Here is a 19,556-nt window from a genome sequence, read left to right as displayed (position 1 = left end):
GGGGAAGATTGAAGGTGAGAGGAGAAGGGGACGGCAGAGGATGAGATGGTGGAATGGCATCACTGACTTGATGGACATGAGTTTGAGTAAGCTCCGGGAATTGGTGATGGGCAGGGAAGCCTGGCATGCTGCAGTCCATGGGGGTCACAAAGAGTCAGACACAGCTGAGCAACTGAACTGAACTGAACTGAGAGCTGATGGGTAAGGCAGTTAATAGTCCTCCAGGACCCTAAACAGCCATGTGGGCATCTCCCACTGCCTTTGGGACAATGGCAGGTCTTATACCCGGCAATCTACTGGGAGCACTAGGAACAAAGAAAGTGGCTTAGTCAATCACAAAAGTTTAAGAGGCAACCAGGAGCTCAGGCTAGGCTGGCTCATGAGGTTCATCTCCTATAGGAGGCAGTCTGTCAAGACTGGAGAGGTGGCCGTTTTATCTGATACACAGAAACAAATGCAAAGAATCAAGGAAAAGGGATAACTGAGAAAATATATTCCCAACAGAAGAACAAAATAAATATCCAGAAACTGACCAGATGATGTCACAGTCGAATTCTCCCACATTAGAATTAATACCAATCCTTCTCAAATCCTTCCCAAAAATTGAAGAAGGAACATTCCGAACTTATATTACAAGGCCAATGTTACACTTATACTGAAGCCAGATAGGGATACAAAAGAAAATTAGAGGCTGATATCCTTGATGAACATAAATACAAAAATGCTCACCAAAATTTTCATAAACTTAACAGTACATTAAAAGGATCATATGCTATGATCATATGGGATTTATCTCTGGTTCTACATTTGCAAATCAAAATATGATATACCAAATTACAAAAATTAATGATAAAAATCATATTTCAATAGATGCAGAAAAAGTATTTGACAAAATTCAATATATTTTCATGATAAAATGGATTCCCTGGTGTCTCAGACAGTAAAAAATCTGCCTTCAATTCAGGAGACTGGGATTCAGTCCCTGGGTTGGGATGATTCCCTGGAAAAGGAAATGGCAATCCACCTGAGTTTTCTTGCCTGGAGAATCCCATGGACAGAGGAGCCTGGTGGGCTACAGTTCACGGGGTCACAAAGAATTGGACATGACTGAGCGGCTTTCACATTCATGATAAAAACTCTCAAGTTAGGTATGGATGAAATGCACCCCAGCATAATAACAGCATATCTGACAAGGCCACAACTAACATACTCAATGATGAAAAACTGAAAGCTTTTCCTGAAGATCAGAAACACGAAAAGGATGCCTATGTTCACCATTTCTGTTCAATTTTTGGCTGGAGCAATTACTCAAGGGAAAAAGAGGCATTCAAATCTGAAGAAAGGAAGAAGTAAAATTAGTTGCAGATGATATGATCTTATATTTAGAAAATCCTAAAGGCTCGACTAAAGAGCTGTTGGAATTAGTAAATAAGTTTAATAAAATTACAGGATATAAAATCATTATACGAAAACTAATTGCATTTCTATACACTGACCTGTTCTCTGTACAATGAACTACTGAAAAGAAAAATTAAGAAAATAATCCCACCTATAACAGAATAAAAAAAAATACTTAGAAATAAACTCAAGTAAGTGAAAGATCTGTATGCTAAAAAGTATAAAATGTTGAGAAAAGAAATCAAAGGCACAATTAAATTGAAAGATATTTTCTATCATGGATTGTAAGAATGTACATTGTTAAAATGTTCATACATGCAAAGTCATCTACACATTCAATGCATTTCCTCTCAAAATTCCAATGGCTTTTTTTCACAGAAATATAAAAAGCAATCCTAAGATTTCTACAGATCCACAAAAGCCAATGAATGACTATAGCAATCTTGAACACAAAGAGGAGAGGTGGATGCATCACACTTCTTGATTTCAGCTGTATCATAAAGCTGTAGTAATCAAAACAGTGGGTGCTTCCCAGGTGGTTCAGCGGTAAAGAATCTGCCTGCCAATGCATGAGCCCCAGGAGACATAGGTTTGATTCCTGGGCTGGGAAGATCCCCTGGAGAAGGGAGTGGCAACTTACTCCAGCATTTTTGCTGGGATAATCCCATAGACAGAGGAGTCTGGCTGGCTATAGTCCATAGGGTCACAAAGAGCTGGACATGACTTAGCTACTGAGCATACGTACACACATAATCAAAACAGTATGGAATTGGCATAAACACAGACATGTAGACCAATGGAATAGAATTAAAGCCAAAATAAACCCATGAATCTATATGGTCAATTAATTTTTGACAAAGGCACCAAAAATATCCAATGGGGAAAGGATAGTCTCTTTAATAAATGGTGTGAAAACTTGATATCCACATGCAAAGGAATGAAATTGGACCTCTATTTTACACCATACACAAAAATCAGTTTAACATGTATTAAAGACTTTTAGACCTGAAATCATGAAACTTATAAAATAAAATACATAGGATAGCTCCTTGACATTTGTCTTGGTAATGACTTTTTTAGATATGACTGCCAAAGCACAGGCAGCAAAAGCAAAAGGAAACATATGGAATTTACAAAACTAAAAGTTCTGTACAGCAAAGGAAACCATCAAAAAAGTGGAAAAGAAATCTATGAAACAGGAGAATATATTTGCAAACCACACAATCAATAAGAGATTAATATCCTAAATATGTACAGAACTCATAGAACTCAAGAGCAAAAACATCAAATAACTGAATTTAAAAATAGGCAAAGACCTGGATAGTCCTTTTTCAAAGATGACATATAGATGGTCAACAAGTATATTAAAAGATACTCAGTGTCACTAATCACCATGAAAATGCAACTCAAAACCATAATGAGGTATCATCTTACACCTATTAGAATAACTATTATCAAAAAGATAAGAAATAACAAGTGTTGGTGAGGATGTAGAGAAAGGGAACCCTTATACACTGTTGGTAGCAATGTAAATTGGTATAGCACCTGTGGAAAACAGTATGGAGATTCCTCAAAACATTAGAAACAGAACTACCATATGATTCAGCAACCCCACTTCTGAGTATATGTCCAAAGAAAAGAAAACCACTGGCTTGAAGACAGAGCTGCACTTCCATGTTCATTACAGCATTTTCACAAAATCCAAGACATAGGAATAATCTAAGTATCTATAGATGGATGAATGGGAAAAGAAAGTGTGGTCTGTATAAACAATGAGGCATTATTCAGCCATGAAAAGAATAAAATCTTGTCATTTGTGACAATGTGGATGAATCTGGAGGGTATCATTCTAAGTGAAATAAGCTATATAGAGAAAGACAAGTACTGCAAGGTATTACTTACATATTACTTACTTTAAAAAGTCAAGCTTATAGTAATAAGGAGTAGAACGGTGGTTGCCAGGGGCTTCCTGGTAGAGGAAATAGGAAAAGGATGATAAAAGGTACAAATTTAAGATGATTAAATTCTGAAAACCATCAGTATAGCATGGTGACTACAGTCAATAACATTGTGTTGTATAATACTGAGATCTTCAGTATTCTCATTTTTTTTTTAAAAAAGTAACTGTGAGGTGGTGGGGATTTTAATTAACTTGCTGGTGGGAATCCTTTTACAATGCACACATATGTCAAACCAACATATACACTTTAAATATATTTCTGTTTTATTTTTCAATTATGCCTCAAAAATGAAAAATTTTAAACATAAAGAAAGTCAATGTTTTGTGGATGTTTGAAACTTTTGAATACATTCATAATGCTCACCCCACTCAGAGGGGCAATAGGTAACTCTGGGAGTTAGTATCTGAAGAGGCTCCCAGTGACTTACATCTCCTAGAACTACCTTTGTGTCGTGACATCCTACACTGAATCTAGACTGGCCTGTGACTTATGTGAATGAGTAGAATACAGCAGTAGTGAGGCTGTGTCTGTGCTGGGCTTGGCTTTAAAAGGACTGGCAGCTTCTGCTTCCTACCTCTTGAACTCTGGCTTTTGGGAGCCTCTATCATGGTATAAGAAGTCTAGCTCAAGTGCTGGAGGCATCAAGTGAACAGACCATGTGGATAAGCCATGTAATGAGGAGAGAATCTGAAACTACTTGGAGAGGGACAAAGGACCAGCTGTCCCAACACAGAGTTGAGTCTCCTGATGACTAGAGACCCCAAATAAAGTTAATTGTGCCCAGGCAGCCTACAGAACCAGGAGAGATAATCTGTGGTTGTTCTAAGCCCTAAGTTTTAGGGTGGTTTGTTCCACTAAAATAGATAGCCTCGCCAGTGATTCTCTCTCATGTGACTTAGAGGCTACCAGAAGGTTACCCAGTCTCACAGTATCTGTAAAACCGTGAGGTGCCAAGTTCCCAAGGAAGGGAGTGCTTGAAAGGGGAAGGGAGAGGAGGAAGGGAGAGGTAGAGGCTGGGCCATAAGGAGAAGGGCAGTGAGGGAGAATTTCAGCTGTGTGCCTGGAGCCAGGTCTAGCAGGAACAGCTGCATTTGGGCCAAGAGTTCCGATGGTCTGTTTGACAGTATTTGCCGTCCTTTAGAGGAGCCTATGTTTGAAACAGTGTGCCAAGCATTTAATAGTACCAGCTAGAATGCAATTACGGTTACACGTTCAGCCATCCCATATTTATTTTAGATCTGTCCTATTAATGATCCCTGACCCTTAACATCAATGTATGCAATCAGTCCCAAGGGAAACCAGGCCAGAGTCACAGTCTGGCGGGACCACTGAAAACATGCTTACTTATATCTTTACTCCTGGAGGTTCAGACCAATCATTGCCATGTCAGTAAGACAGGGCATTTTAAATACCTGTCCTTTCATGCAGTAAGATTGTTTTTTCTTTTTTCTCCATTGTCAAGATAAGCAAAACATTTAGAAATACTGTTTTTTCCCTATCCTCTTAATCATAGCTCTTTTAAGGAAAAATGTAGGAATGAAAGTTGTCTGGGTTTATGAGTGGTTTGAGGAAGTAATACTTCTTTTATTAATGTGTATAGCATTTAACAAAACTATAATGAATGTTAATTATATAAATATTACTTTATATAAAATTTTTAATCAGTGAAAGAGAAGCCTTTTCTTGTTGGTTCTTGGTGTTTTCCTATCTATATTCAAATTAATGCAGAAATAATAGTCATCTTAGTGGTTATCAGGAGTTATATCATAAAGGTTTCACATATAAAATGTTATTCTCTAATAGAAAAAAGAAATAATGGAAAAATTTTAATACTTAAAATAGCTATAAAATGCATTACCCACTCTAAGTGGTTTGATATCTTTGAGTCCCTCCTATCTTTTTAAATATTCAATTCTAGTAAATATCACAGCCAAAGAGTTCCAAGCGAAGTGCAATACTCTGATTCCATGTTTTAGGAATGATGCGTATAAACCTGGAGATGATCGGTGGGTTGAGAAAGTTCTTCACATGTCCTTTGACGTTATTATTTCCTTCAAAAATCTGAAAGCAAAATATGAGAAACTCTTTAATGATGGCATAATGGGTATGGAAATCTTATAACTGAAACTAACATAATATTGTACATCAGCTGTATTTCAGTTAAAAAAAACTTACAGATAAATTTTTGTCTTTTTTAGTTCAAACTGTGGATATCAATGAGCATATACAACTTATCACAAAGATGATCCTCAATCAATTATGAAATCTCACTCCAGACATATCTCTTTAGAGATATCACCTCTCCACTGATCTGAGTTGAAATAGGAAAAATTAAGGAAATCTGATATGGTGCTGTGAAGCAGCCACAAAAACACCTCCATCTTTAGCCTCTTTGTAGTTATGTGACTTTGAGCAAATTACTTATAGACTTTGATTCTCTCTTTTTTCCCCATTGACAAAGTGGAGATAATAGATTTTACCTAGTAGAAGTTGTTGTGAAGATTTTAAGAGCATGTCAACATATGATAAGTGTTTATTAAGTCCCAGATAATGAGCATAAAAATGCATGGTTGCATTTATTTTAAATGCTAGTAATAGCTAATGATTATGGTTAGTTATTACTAACATTTAAAATGCAGTCATACATTTTTATGATTTAATACCCTTTCTGTCATATGCCCTACATCCTCAACTAAACTGTGTTTGAGGTGTGCTTTTATCATCCCCAGAAAGTTCCCCAAGATTTACACACATCGGAGACTGAGTCACTATTTGTTTATAAAAATGATGTTTACCCTACTATGAGAACATTCTGATACAGTGAGAAATAAACCAAACCCACCAAAACAAACCAGGGGTTTAGAGAGAGACAGAGAGATTCAAACCCATTAACTGAGATAAGGGCTGAATCCATGATGAGCATGCAGTAAACATCCATCCCCTACTCCTGTATTGCCCCTCCTGCTGGTTTCAGCCCAGTTCCCACTCCTGGAATATTCGGTTCATCTCCTTAGCTTTGCTTCTAGTAAGATTTTAAATCCACATAGCTAGGAATTTAAGAGTGTGATGGAGTAGTTCATCTTGCAAGAAATTAATCTCCTCATAGGGAAGGATAACAATTGTTTTCTGCTTATTAACAATATGACACAGAAAGGCATATGGCTGTAGGTGTTTGATCAGCTGTGAATAACAAGTATTTCTAAGCTAATGCTAATATGGTAGGTTTTCTAGACCCCTGTTATAGATTGTACGTTTGTGTCCTTCCAAAATTCATGTCTTCAAACCCTCATCCTCCATGAGATGATACTAGCAGGTGGGGCCTTTGGAAGGTGATCAGGACTAGGAATGGGGGTAGGGCCTTCATGGCATCTCCGTCTCCCTGTGCACATATTAAGGAAGGCCATGGGAGGGCACAACAAGGAAGACTGCCCTCACCAAGAACCTGCCCGTGGTGGCACCCTGATCTAGGATTCTAGCCTCCAGAACTGTGTGAAATGAGTGGTTTTTGTTTATCACCCAGGCTGTGGTAATTCATTACACAGCCCAAGCAGGCTGAGATGACCCTTTCTTTCACCATCTTCCTCAGAGATAGTTAAACTTCACACCATCCCCTGTTGTTCTCGTTATTTTGTAGATGCCTCGGTCAAAACAGAAAGATAGTATACATGATCTCTGTCCAAAGACCAGGTACAGGACTTAGAAGACTTAAGGAGTGATGCACATCATTGCACACTTCTCAAATACAAGAGCTATTTGCAAATTTGAGGTACTGTTCTCATCATAGCAGTTTTCAAATTGTTTGCTTTTTGCCAAGATCTCCCTGTACCTTGTCCACGATTGAGGATTTCTCCCTGTAAGGTTTCCAGTCCATGCCCTGGTCACTGTAGTGGATGGTGTAGCTCTTCACATACATTTCAGAGGACAGAGACTTGCAGCCTTGTGTTACAATCGCAGTTATCTTCTTGATCTTGAGTAGATCAATTTGTAACCACTGATTGTTGTTGTTCGCCTATGAAAATGATTAGAACAATGGATAAGAGAGAGGTTAAAACATTTCCTTTTTTTAGATCGAGATACTCAGAAATGCAGTGAGGTCAAAGGATTTCTTTTCTGTCTCATCTCTGAAAATTCTCTTTCTCCTAGAATCCTTCCCTATTCTTTCTCATTTATCATCGACATGTTTAGAAACTTCTGGAATGTTTTACACATTGTACAATAGTTATTTGTTTACTTGTATTACTTACTCTTTGAGGGCAGGGACTTAGCTTTGTTTCCAGGTACTTAAAATGTATGGCACACAGATGGAGCTCAAAAAATAAATATATTTTATCTGAGAAAAAAATCAACTGCTAAATTATCTGTAAATATTTTTCTCTTAAGCAAGTTGGTTTAAAATACTATGATGGTATAGTATAAAATGCATTGCAGTATACATTAAGTGCAAATACTGTTTGATTCCCCTTATACGAGATGCCTAGAATAGTCAAAGTCATAGAATCAGAAAGTATATTGATGGATGCCAGGGGCCATAGGGTGAGGAGGAGTGGGAAAGGGAAATAGGGAGTTAGTGTTTAATGGGGACAGAATTTCAGTCTAAGAAGGTGAAAAATTTGGGAGACGGATGATGGTGAGAGTTGCACAACAATGTGAATGTACTTAGTTCACTGAACTGTACAGGTAAATATGGTTTAAAATAGTATGCTTTATATTATGTGACTTTTACCACAATGAAAAGATAAAAGAATTAAATACTACTATGCTACTATTGAAGAGTTATCTGGGAAAGAACTAGAGAGTATACTCTCTCTTACTTATTTTAGAAAAGCTCCAGTTTTATTTCCATTGCTAATGTCAAATAGGAGAAGAGGTACAATTTCTTCTTTTATGATATTTCAAATAAACATGTTATTTGAGAGACTTGATAAAGCTACACCCGGGGCTGGACATGCCATAGTAGTCATTTTGTCTCTCACCTAAACAAAATGCCTAATCATACGTTTGGCATTAGGTGCTGGGAGAAAGAGGATCAGAAAGATTAATTGAGTTTTGGAATAATTTGAGATTAATTTTCGTCTTTGGGAGATTCATCCTGCCCCAGAGTCTCACCTGGGCTTCCCTAGTGGCTCAGTGGTAAGGAATCCACCTGCCAACGCGGAAGGTGCAGCTTCGAGCCCTGGGTCCAGAATATCCCCAGGAGAAGAAATTGCACCCCACTCCAGTGTTCTTGCCTGGAGAATCCCATGGACAGAGGAGCCTGATGGACTGCAGTCCATGGGGTCTCAAAGAGTCAGACACAACTTAGCGACTAAACAACAACATAGTCTTGTTCAATTCTGTATGAAATAACCAATATATATTTTCTCAAGATCACACATATGTACATGGCTGTATGTGTATACATATATGTATGTATATGTATAGTCACATGTTACTGTATTTTTAAAGCAAATTAATTAAATTTAAAGGTACTGTATTAGATAATTTGGGTTATTTTTGTAACATCCTGTAGTGACATCTGCTGGAGTTTTATTGTGTCTTCAAGGTTGTATTAATGATACAGAATGCATATAGGTAACTAGAGGATTTTTGTACGTGTATATCTTTTAGTCTCTACCATAAAAGAGATAGAGACACTTGTGCACATACCTGCACATGCCTGGCTTAGATTTTCAGCCTCTCTAAAGAAGCTCTATAAAAGACATTTTATACTGATTGAAGGTTAAGAGAAACAAATAGTTCTGACCTAAAATTCCCTGGCTGCCTTGCATGGCATGTGGGATCTTAGTTCCCTAACCAGAGATCAAACACATGCCCCCTTGCAGGGAAAGTAAAAAGTCCCTTATCACTGAATTGCAAGGGAATAATAATTATTTTTTATTATCTTATTTATATTACAGGGCTATTCTGGTAGCTCAGCTGGTAAAGAATCCTCCTGCATTGCAGGAGACCCTGATTCGATTCTTGGGTCAGGAAGATCTGCTGGAGAAGGGATAGGCTACCCACTCCAGTATTCTTGGGTTTCCCTTTTGGCTGAGTTGGTAAAGAATCTGCCTACAAAGTGGGAGACCTGGGTTTGATCCCTGGGATGGGAAGATCCCCTGGAGAAAAGGAACAGCTACCCACTCTAGTATTCTGGCCTGGAGAATTCCACTATCCAGTCCATGGGGTTGCAGAGTCGGACACAACTGAGTGACTTTCACTTCATTATTTATATTATAGAAATTAAATAAAAATGTTATACAACACTGTCACTTTTATTACTTTTAATTTCTATGGGTCTCAGTTCTCCCCTTTTGCAAAATTGCAAAATGAGTTCTTGGGTTGCTTCAGATGGTACAAGGAGCACAGATCTGTTTATTTGGAGAGTGGGATTCCTGATTCTGCCACCAGGCTAAACTAAAATTATTTAACCTCCTTTGTGTTTAGACTTGGCTACAATCCATAGAGTCACAGAGTCGGACACGACTGAAGTGACTTAGCATGGATGCATGTGTTTAGACTTTAAGGAAAATCTGGACCAGATGCTTTGTAAAAACCCCTTGCCTTTCTAACATTCTATGACTCTGTGGTAGGTGAGAAATGAATTTCAGGGCACAGATATTGGCCCCCGAGACCATCCAAATGGAGTCCCTGCCAAGTCTCTTCAGTGAGTCTGAGTCTTCATGACTCTATGGGCTGTAGCCCACCAGGCTTCTCTGTCCATGAGATTCTCCAGCTAAGAGTACTGCAGTGGGTTGCCAAGCCCTTCCCAATCCAGGGATCAAACTTCCATCTCTATGTCTCCTGCATTGGCAGGTAGATCCTCTACCACTAGCACCATCTGGGAAGCCCTAAGATGGGGCCCAAACTCTTTTGTTTACTCCACTTGTACCATACAACTCCCTTTTCCTTTCTGGTGGCCTGACTTAAGATTAGGACACAGAATTCTAAAGAGAGTCCAGGGAATTGTAGTATAGCTTTCTTAAGAGAGGGGCTTCCCTGATAGCTCAGTTGATAAAGAACCTGGGTCAGGAAGATCCACTGGAAAAGGGATAGGCTACCCACTCCAGTATTATTGGGCTTGCCTTGTGGCCCAGAAAGAATCTACTGCAACACGGGAGACCTGGGTTCAACCCCTGAGTTAGGAAGATCCCCTGGAGAAGGGAAAAGGCTCCAGTATTCTTGCCTGGAGAATTCCATGGACTGTATAGTCCATGGGGTCACAAAGAATTAGACATGACTGAGCAACCTTCACTTTCTTAAGAGAGGGTGTTAGGTGGATAGAAGATAGGGAACTTGGCTTACGTTGATTGACTGGACTGTTCTGATTTCTTATGGCATTCTGATTTTCCAGGTCAGTTGAAGAATGAAATAAATACGAGTCAATATTAATAGTTACCCTAGAACTAAGTTACCTTAATTGCTCAATGGGCTAACATCTAAGGCAATATAACTCTCTGTGAGATGTTTATAAAACTTAGATCACAGATTTAAAAACCTGGTTTGGCAGCATTTTATCATGCCACTAATGTAAAGGAATGTTACAGAGTTCTGAAAAAACAGGAACAAAAAAATTTTAATGACACTCTTAAAAAATAAAGGATAGTGCTAGATTATAGAGGGAACCAAAGAAGAGAAGATGGTACAAATCTAAATCATTTACTGCTAATATAAGTTGTCTCAATCAGGAGCTGGCAAAATACAGCCCAAGGCCCAGTCTGGCCTACTGCCTGTTTTTGTAAATAAAGTTTTATTGGAACACAGCCATGCTCACTCATTTATATATTGTTGATGACTGCTTCCTGCAACAGTGGTAGAGTTGAGTAATTATGACAGAGAATGCATGGCTCACAAAGCCTAGAATATTATCTGGCCCTCTGCAGAAAAGTTTTGCCCGCCCCTAATCTAAATCAAGACCACAGAGATGATAACTTCTCTCTGAGCTAAAACTGTCAAGACAGCACACATCCTAGTTCTCAGACATAGGATCATACTCTGTAGAAACAAGGGATGATCTTCTGGCTTCCCAGGTTCCCGTGTCCCCTGGAGTGAGGGCCTATGCTTTCTTCAAAAAGACTGAGAGAACTCCATTCACAGGGGACATTTCACCTTAGCTTGCCAGGCATTTACACGGCCCTGGGCATTAAGACGTGCAAGGAAGGGTTGCCAGTAACTTCCCCACCAAGACTTTTTAAATGAGGAAGCGGTGATTTGCTTGTCTTCTATCTTTCCACTTTCCATACCGAGCGGTGTGGAGCATCCTGTCAAGAGAAAAGTAATGTGATTATTTACATACCACGGATACTCCTTGTATTGTATTTTGTACTTCAGCAGAGACAAATAATATTATTGCTAAGTAACAACAAAACAACCATCACAGCAATGATATTTTCAGTCTATACCTGTATTACTTAATGCTCTTTAATAGCTCCAGTTTACAAATGAAAAAACAAGCACAGCAAGAAAAAGAAACTTGACTCAAGTAACACTGTGAAAAGAATCAGAAATTAGATTTGAGCCCAGGCAGTCTGACATCAAATGCCATGTTCTAAACATCTAAACTCATCTCCCTCCTTCAGAGAGTCATGGAAACTTTGATCTCTGCTTTGAGGTAGACAGTACTCCTAAACATCCACATTTATAAGTGAAAGTGTTAGTTGCTCAGTTGTGTTCTACCCTTTGCGACCCCATGGACGATAGCCTGCTAGGCTCCTCTGTTCATGGGATTCTCCAAGCAAGAATACTGGAGTGGCTAGCCATTCCCTTCTCCAGGAAATCTTCTCAACCCAGGGTTCAAACCTGAGTCTCCTACATTGCAGGCTGTTTCTTTACCATCTGAGTCACCTGGGAAGCCCCTATGTATATAAAGTGTCACAGAGATGAGACACTGTTCTTGCTAGTAAGTCATGTAGACATTTTCTTGAAGTGATACCTTACTTTCTCCAAGAAAAAATAGGCTTAAAAGAAGAATGTCTGTTGTTGGTACTAATCATATAAACATCAAGAAAGTGAAGAGATTTTAAAATTAATGCTTCTTGTATTATGTATTAGATGGAGATTTTAAATAGACTAGCATTGTTGAATGTCACATTTTAGGGTAGCTTGACTCTGTGACCTGAACAAACTACCAGTTAACATCATATCCCATGTGGAAAGAAAAAAAATAATGACTTAAAGAGCTGTTTCAGGGCTTCCCACATGGCTCAGTGGCAAAGAATCTGCCTGCCAATGCAGGAGATGTGGGTTCGATCCCTGGGTTGGGAAGCTCCCCCTGGAGGGGGAAATGGCAATCCACTCCAGTTTTCCTGCCTGGAAAATGCCATGGGCCAAGGAGCCTGATGGGCTACAGTCCATGGGGTCGCAAAGAGTCAGACATAACTGTGCATGCACACGCTATGCTATGGAGCTGTTTCACGTTTTCCTGCTTATACAAAATTTGCATTTTACATTGAGGATGTTATATACCATGGCTATGTGGGCATGGGTAAAATGCCCTTTCCATATCCCTCATGAATGTCAAGAGTTTATTGTATTATTATCTGCTTTAATAAGAAACTGATTCCAAGGTTCAGTTACTTTCTCCACTGTGAGCTGTACTTTTTTCCCTCTGCCCTGAGAGAAGGTGCTGTACCTTCCCAGTAGGTATGCCGCAGCAAGTTTTAGGTATGTTTTTATATTAATCTCCCTCCTCCCTCAGCCCTTGAGCAACTCGGTGGTGCTTGGATCTGCCAAGCCCAGGGTGGTCTGTTTCATTCTTTTACTGCAGACTGTGAGACCGAGGTTATAGTCTATATATGCTTTGAAGTAAAAAATGTTGGAAAGTACCACTTTAAGAGGGGAGAACAGTTGATGAGAACCTTAAGCATCTTATTATATATGGAAGAATTTTATTATTGCCATTTATGATTGCCTAGATTTATATATACCACAGGTCACATTACATCCCCTGAAAAACAGAAACTTACTTAGAAAAGGCTTGGGTACCTCTACATAGAATGTGAAACAGAAGACAGAGTTCAATCAAGGTTTCAGGAAGTTGGGAAGCAGATTTAGTTCTCAAAAACAATTATTGAATACCTAATACATGCCAGTAATGTTGCAAGACACTTTTATTATATTAAAGTCTGAATGACCTGGTTGGAAGGCTTTTAGAAGGGTCAGACCCAGTTTGACTCTCAGTTCTTATTGAAAATGGGCTGGTGGAGGTCATTCTTTGCTAGGGTCCTTCTTTGGAGCGTCAGAGCAATGTCCATATGGTCCAGACATTGTTCAGAGAGATGGTGCCTACCCTCTGGCTGCTAGAACCAGTCTCAGTCTAGATCATTCCTTGAATGGAAGCTGTGTTTCACAGAGATTTTTCTAGGAGCCTTAGTGATTGGAGAAAACTAAGAATTCTACTCATTTTCCCATATGCCCCAAATCTTGATTTGATAAATAGCAGTGAAAAAATGTCCATGGGGTTGCAGAGAGTTGGACACCACTGAGAGACTGAACTGAACTGAGCAAGAAAACAATGCATCTGTGTTCCTTACCATTAACCTCACAACCTTGCAGCTCCAATCGAAGGGCAGGTTTGTTATAGGATCCAGTTGGAGAGATCCTGATGTATCTAGCCACAACAGGTGGATCAATATGATTCTCTTTTATTGTAGAAGCATCTGAATTGCCACCAAAATACTAGAGGAAAAGAGGAAATTTTAGTTATGTAACAATTCTCTATAAAGTGATTTTATACTAAAATTTTCATCCAATTTAGTATTGTAATATTACGTTTTCAGGTAGCCTGAGTCAAATTAATTTGGTCTTAAAAGATAACTGGGACTACTTCCACTTCCGGAAGATAGTATAGATGAAATTTGCCCTGTTCCTCCTGCTGAGTACAACTGAAAACATAGAAAGACTCTGAAAGGTGGAGAAGAGAAGGCAGACTGGCTAGGGTTCTTAGGACCCAAGGAACAACACAGTGGTCAGTCCCTTGGGTTTTCTTTTTACCTCATATACAGACTTATAAGTAAGGAAGCCAGGAATCAGGAGCCACCAATAGGTGCAGATAAACATACAAACAAAAACAAAAAAACAGCAAAAGCATTTTTTCTCTGGCCTCAGGACCAGGAAAGGGCAGTCTAGCAAGACTGAAAACTTGTAGACAACAATTGTTCTACTTCAAGCCAAACACCATAGGTTAGAAAACACTGTGTCCCCTTCCCTACTGACAGCTGCAGAGGCCGGATGGGGAACCTAGACTCCTATGCTCAAGAGACTGTAACGAGGCACCCAACACTGTCACTGGACTTGTGTCAGAGAAAACTATAAAATAGAGACCCAGGATTTCCATCTTTTCTATCTAATAATAAGGCTTTCGCTCTTGCAGTGTCAGTGGAGACTATTCCATTCCTACAAAGAGGAGAGGGGTCCCAGCTCACGTGTCAACAGAGGAGGCCAAGTGGAAAATGGACTGTGACCTCTTCCTGGCAGTAAACAGGCTGTGTCCCATCCCCTTTCCCTGGCAAAGCAGTGTCAGAAAGAGCCAGAAGATAAAAGCAGATATCAGTAGCCTTGAAAACAGTAAAGCAATAGATAAGAGCAATGAAACAAAGGGCCAGTTCTTTAAAAAGATTAAAGAAAATTGGCAAATCTGTAGTAAGACTGATAAAGCAAGAAAGAGAAGAGATGCAGGTTACCAATATCGTAAATGAAATAGGCAATATCACTACAGACCCGACACAAATCAAAAGGACAATAAGGGAATAATACAAATAACCTGTACACATATATTTAACAACTTAGAAGAAGTGACTCAATTGACTGAGAAAACACAAGCTATCCCAATTCACCCAAAATGAAATAGATAATATGAATAACATGTAACTATTTTAAAAAATGAATTTGTAATTTAAAAAGTCCCAGAAAAGAAATTTCCAGGTCCATGTGGCTTTTACCGGTGAATTATACCAAAAGTTTAAAGAATTAACATCAATACTAGATAATCTCTGCCAGAAAATAGAAGCGCATGCTGCCTAATTTATGTTATGAAGCTAGTATTATTCTCACATTAAAACAAAAGGACAGTAGAAACAAAACTATACACAGATAACCCTCAAGAACATAGATGCAAAAACCTTCAAGCTATGGACTTTAATTTGTGTACTCTCTGCAATACTGATTGGTAAGACTCATAATTTAAGGTTTTCATGACCTATTCTAAGGTTATAGTGCAAATGATTTATTATAAGAAATAGCTAAGTGATGACATAGAAGATAGTAAAATAGTAAATGATTTACAGAAAAAAAATGAAACTGATTCAAGGTTATCAGTATAATAATGGACTGATCCTTGTATTTAGATAGCTTTCTTTGGAGAGAGAGGCGAGGGAGGAGGGGGAAGGATTAGGGCTGGAATAATTGGGACATTGGGAATAACCCTGGCTGAGCCTTTCGAAGATCCAGCAGGGGGACATCAGTCCTCAGGCATGACAGCAAAAAAAAAACAAAAAACAAACAAAAAAAGCAGAAACATGAGAATCACACTGCCTCACAGCATTGCTGGTATTAACACTACTATTTCCTTCACTTGGAGCTTCCTTCAGTTACACTGAACTAAAGAACAAAATAAAATGTGAGAGTAAAATCGAAAATTGGTGGCCAAATTTTAGCATGGGCTCTTTAAGGCACACAACCAGATATTCTGCTGTATATCATCTGCCAATCTGAGAAGTCTGGATACTTAGTTTGATGATAAAGAGATTTTTCTTGCAAGTTTTATGGAGTTTCAAAATTTCAAAAGTTAAGGTTATTTTTTTTTTTTTTAGTTTACACAGACACATCACTTTACCACTTTTCCTCATAAAACACTAAAAATGCCGTTTGTATTTGTAACACCCAAAAGGTATTTTTTAAAAAGATATAGTAGCCCTAGGCTTGGGAAGAAACAGCGGTGCACACAGACCATCACATTCTTTGTGCTGTTCCCTTTGAAGATCCGCCAGTTTTTCTTGTCTGAGCTGTAAGCCACACAGAACTCAGTGGTGTAGTAGGACTTCAGGTAGTGTTTGGCGCCCTGGGTCTGGATCCCTGTGAGCAGGACTTCCTTTTGCATGTCTACCTGCAATATAGCAAAGCCATTGAGCAGAACTATCCTTGTCATCAAGTCACACACACACTGCCTGAAGTCACTGTACAGCCAACTTTCTTTAGAACAAAATAACAGCAAACAAACTAATAAAATGGCTAGGTGCAATTCATATTTCAACACAGGATACCTGAATTGGAATCCAAACTCAACCAGAAACTAGTTGTGTGTGACACTGGGAAGTTAGTTAACCCTTCCGTGCCTTAGTTTTTTTCATCTGTAAGACAGGATATCGCTAGAACTAACCACACAAGTTTTGAGTATGTAAAGTACGTAAAATGCTGCCGCTGCTGCTGCTGCTGCTAAATCACGTCAGTCGTGTCCAACTCTGTGCGACCCCATAGACGGCAGCCCACCAGGTTCCCCTGTCCCTGGGATTCTCCAGGCAAGAACCCTGGAGTGGGTTGCCATTTCCTTCTCCAATAGCACCTAGAAATTGCCATTTCCCCTAACGGCATTGCAAGAACAACAAGAAATTATTAAACCACTGTCGTTTTTATTATTACAATAGCAGTAACTATTATCAGATTGGGCCTTCCCAGGTGGCTCAGGCAAGGCAGGAGCCACAGGTTCAATCCCTGGGTCGGGAAGACCCCTAGAGGAGGAAATGGCAAACCACTCCAGTATTCTTGCCTGGAGAATCCCATGGACAGAGGAGCCTGGTGGGCTATAGTCCACGGGGTTGCAAAGAGTCAGACATGACTGAGCATGCATGCATAATCAGGTTAATAAGACATACCTGGATCCAAGGTTGAGAGTTCAATTCTTTTGAAAGTTTTTCTGGGATCCAAGCATTGTATGATCCACCATTGTTTAATCTTGCTAATGTGGGGTCCCAATAACCTAAATACAAAGGAAGAAAATAATTTATTTAGAAGTAAAACAAAACGAACACCCAACTAGCAATTTCTCAAGTGAATTTAGTCCCGGTGGAAAATCAGGTTTCTAAAGGAACTTCTGTTTTAGTTAGGAAACCAAGCAACGGAAATGGGCCTCAGCTACTAAGTCAGTCCCTGATGATGAAATCTTGGTTTCAGGCCTGTGCTTGGACAGCTGTCAACCACCACCCACCCCCTTTTCTTGAAAACAGGTCATGTTTATTTTTTCTCAGTTATGCTGATGTGGCTTCTGCTGATTGTGCCTGCCTAACAGAAAGATATGGGGCAGATTTATGGGAGCTTCATGATCCTTTCCCCCTGGAGGAGGAAATGGCAACCTACTCCAGTATTCCTCAGTCCATGGAGAATCCCATGGACAGGGAGAGGGCTACAGTCCATAGGGTCACAAAGAGTTGGACATGACTGAAGAGACGTAGCTTGTACACATGCCTGATCCTTTACATTTGACCTCTTGATCTTGGTAAGAGTTTGAGGCAAAGAGAGGAAACTGAGGAGTTCTTGATGCACAGTGGGTAAACAAAAAATTTCTTGAATAGATGAATGGTTGACACAGCAAAGGGGTCTATTAATGGGCACTATATTATGTTGCCTGTAAGACCCTGTGATTCTGGCTGGAATATTACACAGTTTAGTCCCATTGACACTTTTACATTCTGTAAAAAATCAGTGATGACTAAATTCTTCTTAGAAAATACACATAACAAAGTAAAAGTTCCATGGCTAGGGATGATGCCTCTGGTGGGTCAGTAATTAGATACTTTACTGCTCTTTTACTATCAAAATGTGGTGGAGAAAAGCCTTGAGAGGAGCAGTGACACATGGAGGCAGGGTCATCATGTATGGTCTTACAGGCTGTTTACAGCACAGGTTGTAGGTGCCTTTCACAGGCTATGATGCTACTACTTACCCCAAAACTCGGAAGCCTGGATCTGTGAGTCAGCTATCAGGCCAGTGCTTAGTCCCATTGGCATCTTACATTCTACAAGAAATAGAACAATGAATAAACTTTGCTTAGAAAGCACATGTAACAAAGTAAAATCTCCGTGGCTAAAGATATACCTCTTCTGGGTCAGTAATTAGTTGTTTTCACCTATCTGTGTTGCAACCAACTTAAATATGTCTGATCATAAAATCATAAATGCACTGGCAAGACTGATACTTAATAGAAATGAAAATTAATGACACCCTAGTGGAAAACAACTTATCCAGAAGGGCAAATAGTTTTAAAATTGATTTCCATCTTTTTGTATCTTAAAATAAGCCATTAAAAAAAAATAAGCCATTTTACAATATTAAGTACTACCCTTCATAAGATTGTGTTCTCAAAAATTGACCTGAAAGTTACAATGTTGTTTATGTCCTGAACAAAGAAGGGAATGCTAGCCACTGAGCTATTTGGATGTTGACACAGTGCTTGGTACTCAACAGGTGCTTAATAAGTGCTGGCTAGCTGGCTAGCTGGATTAGTGGATGGACAGATGGAAACTGTGTTTCTTGAATACCAAAATGCCAAGTTCAGTGACTGTCTTGGTCATAGCTGAATTCCTGGTATCTTTCCCTTCCTCTGCTCTAGAAGTCTGGAGAATTTCTCACAATGCGCTTCCCCATGGATCACAAATCATGAAGGAGGATGCTTTATTTCGCTTCAGCAAATGAGAGGAAGGCCTTTGGTTTGAACCATTTAGTTTAAGATTCCTAGCAGACTGATGTTTGCAGTATAGTCAGACTCTAGGTTGGAATAAAAGGAATTACTACTACAGATCATGCCTCTGTCATGTCAGAGTTCTCAGAGTTGAATATTTCCAATCTAAAACTTGGTGATATTCTAGGAACAGGTACTCTCCTGCTAAAACAAAAAAATAACGTGGCTCTTGGATGATACCTCTGTCTACGATGAGAAATGGTGTCTGCATCCCTGCTGTCTGAATTTCTCCAACTTCTGTGTTTAGGAGCCACCAGCCAGGTTTCGATGCCTTCATTTCAAGAGTTTTAAATGAACCTAAAATAAAAGACAACATTGCATACCCAAAGATTAACAGGTAACACTGGTTGACTCCTACCAAAGAATCCTAAAATCTCTGCATAGCAAGTGATTTAGAATATAACTTGAGTTAGCCATTTCTCTTTAGGCAGTATTACAGGTGTATCAAAACAATGACTCACACACACTCACTAAACACAAATTGCCCT

At 39.2% G+C, this 19,556-nt stretch overlaps 1 protein-coding gene across 1 annotated transcript in view; it reads right to left on the bottom strand.

Annotated features, from left to right (window-relative positions):
• Positions 1–2,270: 2,270 nt before the first annotated feature.
• Positions 2,271–19,556, bottom strand: part of F5 (coagulation factor V) — an 81,574-nt gene continuing 64,288 nt past the window's right edge. The window contains exons 18-25 of the mRNA XM_070474340.1: positions 19,249–19,365; positions 18,274–18,345; positions 17,207–17,310; positions 16,285–16,440; positions 13,871–14,015; positions 11,448–11,599; positions 7,186–7,368; positions 2,271–5,420 (exon numbers count right to left, since the gene is read on the bottom strand). Of these exons, the coding sequence (XP_070330441.1) occupies positions 5,274–5,420; positions 7,186–7,368; positions 11,448–11,599; positions 13,871–14,015; positions 16,285–16,440; positions 17,207–17,310; positions 18,274–18,345; positions 19,249–19,365 (1,076 nt within the window). The 3' untranslated portion in view covers positions 2,271–5,273. The remainder of the gene's footprint in view (positions 5,421–7,185; positions 7,369–11,447; positions 11,600–13,870; positions 14,016–16,284; positions 16,441–17,206; positions 17,311–18,273; positions 18,346–19,248; positions 19,366–19,556) is intronic.

The sequence above is a fragment of the Odocoileus virginianus genome, chromosome 11, assembly GCF_023699985.2.
Source record: "Odocoileus virginianus isolate 20LAN1187 ecotype Illinois chromosome 11, Ovbor_1.2, whole genome shotgun sequence".
NCBI classification, from domain to species: Eukaryota; Metazoa; Chordata; class Mammalia; order Artiodactyla; family Cervidae; genus Odocoileus; species Odocoileus virginianus.
This window is presented reverse-complemented; position numbering and strand designations above follow the sequence as displayed.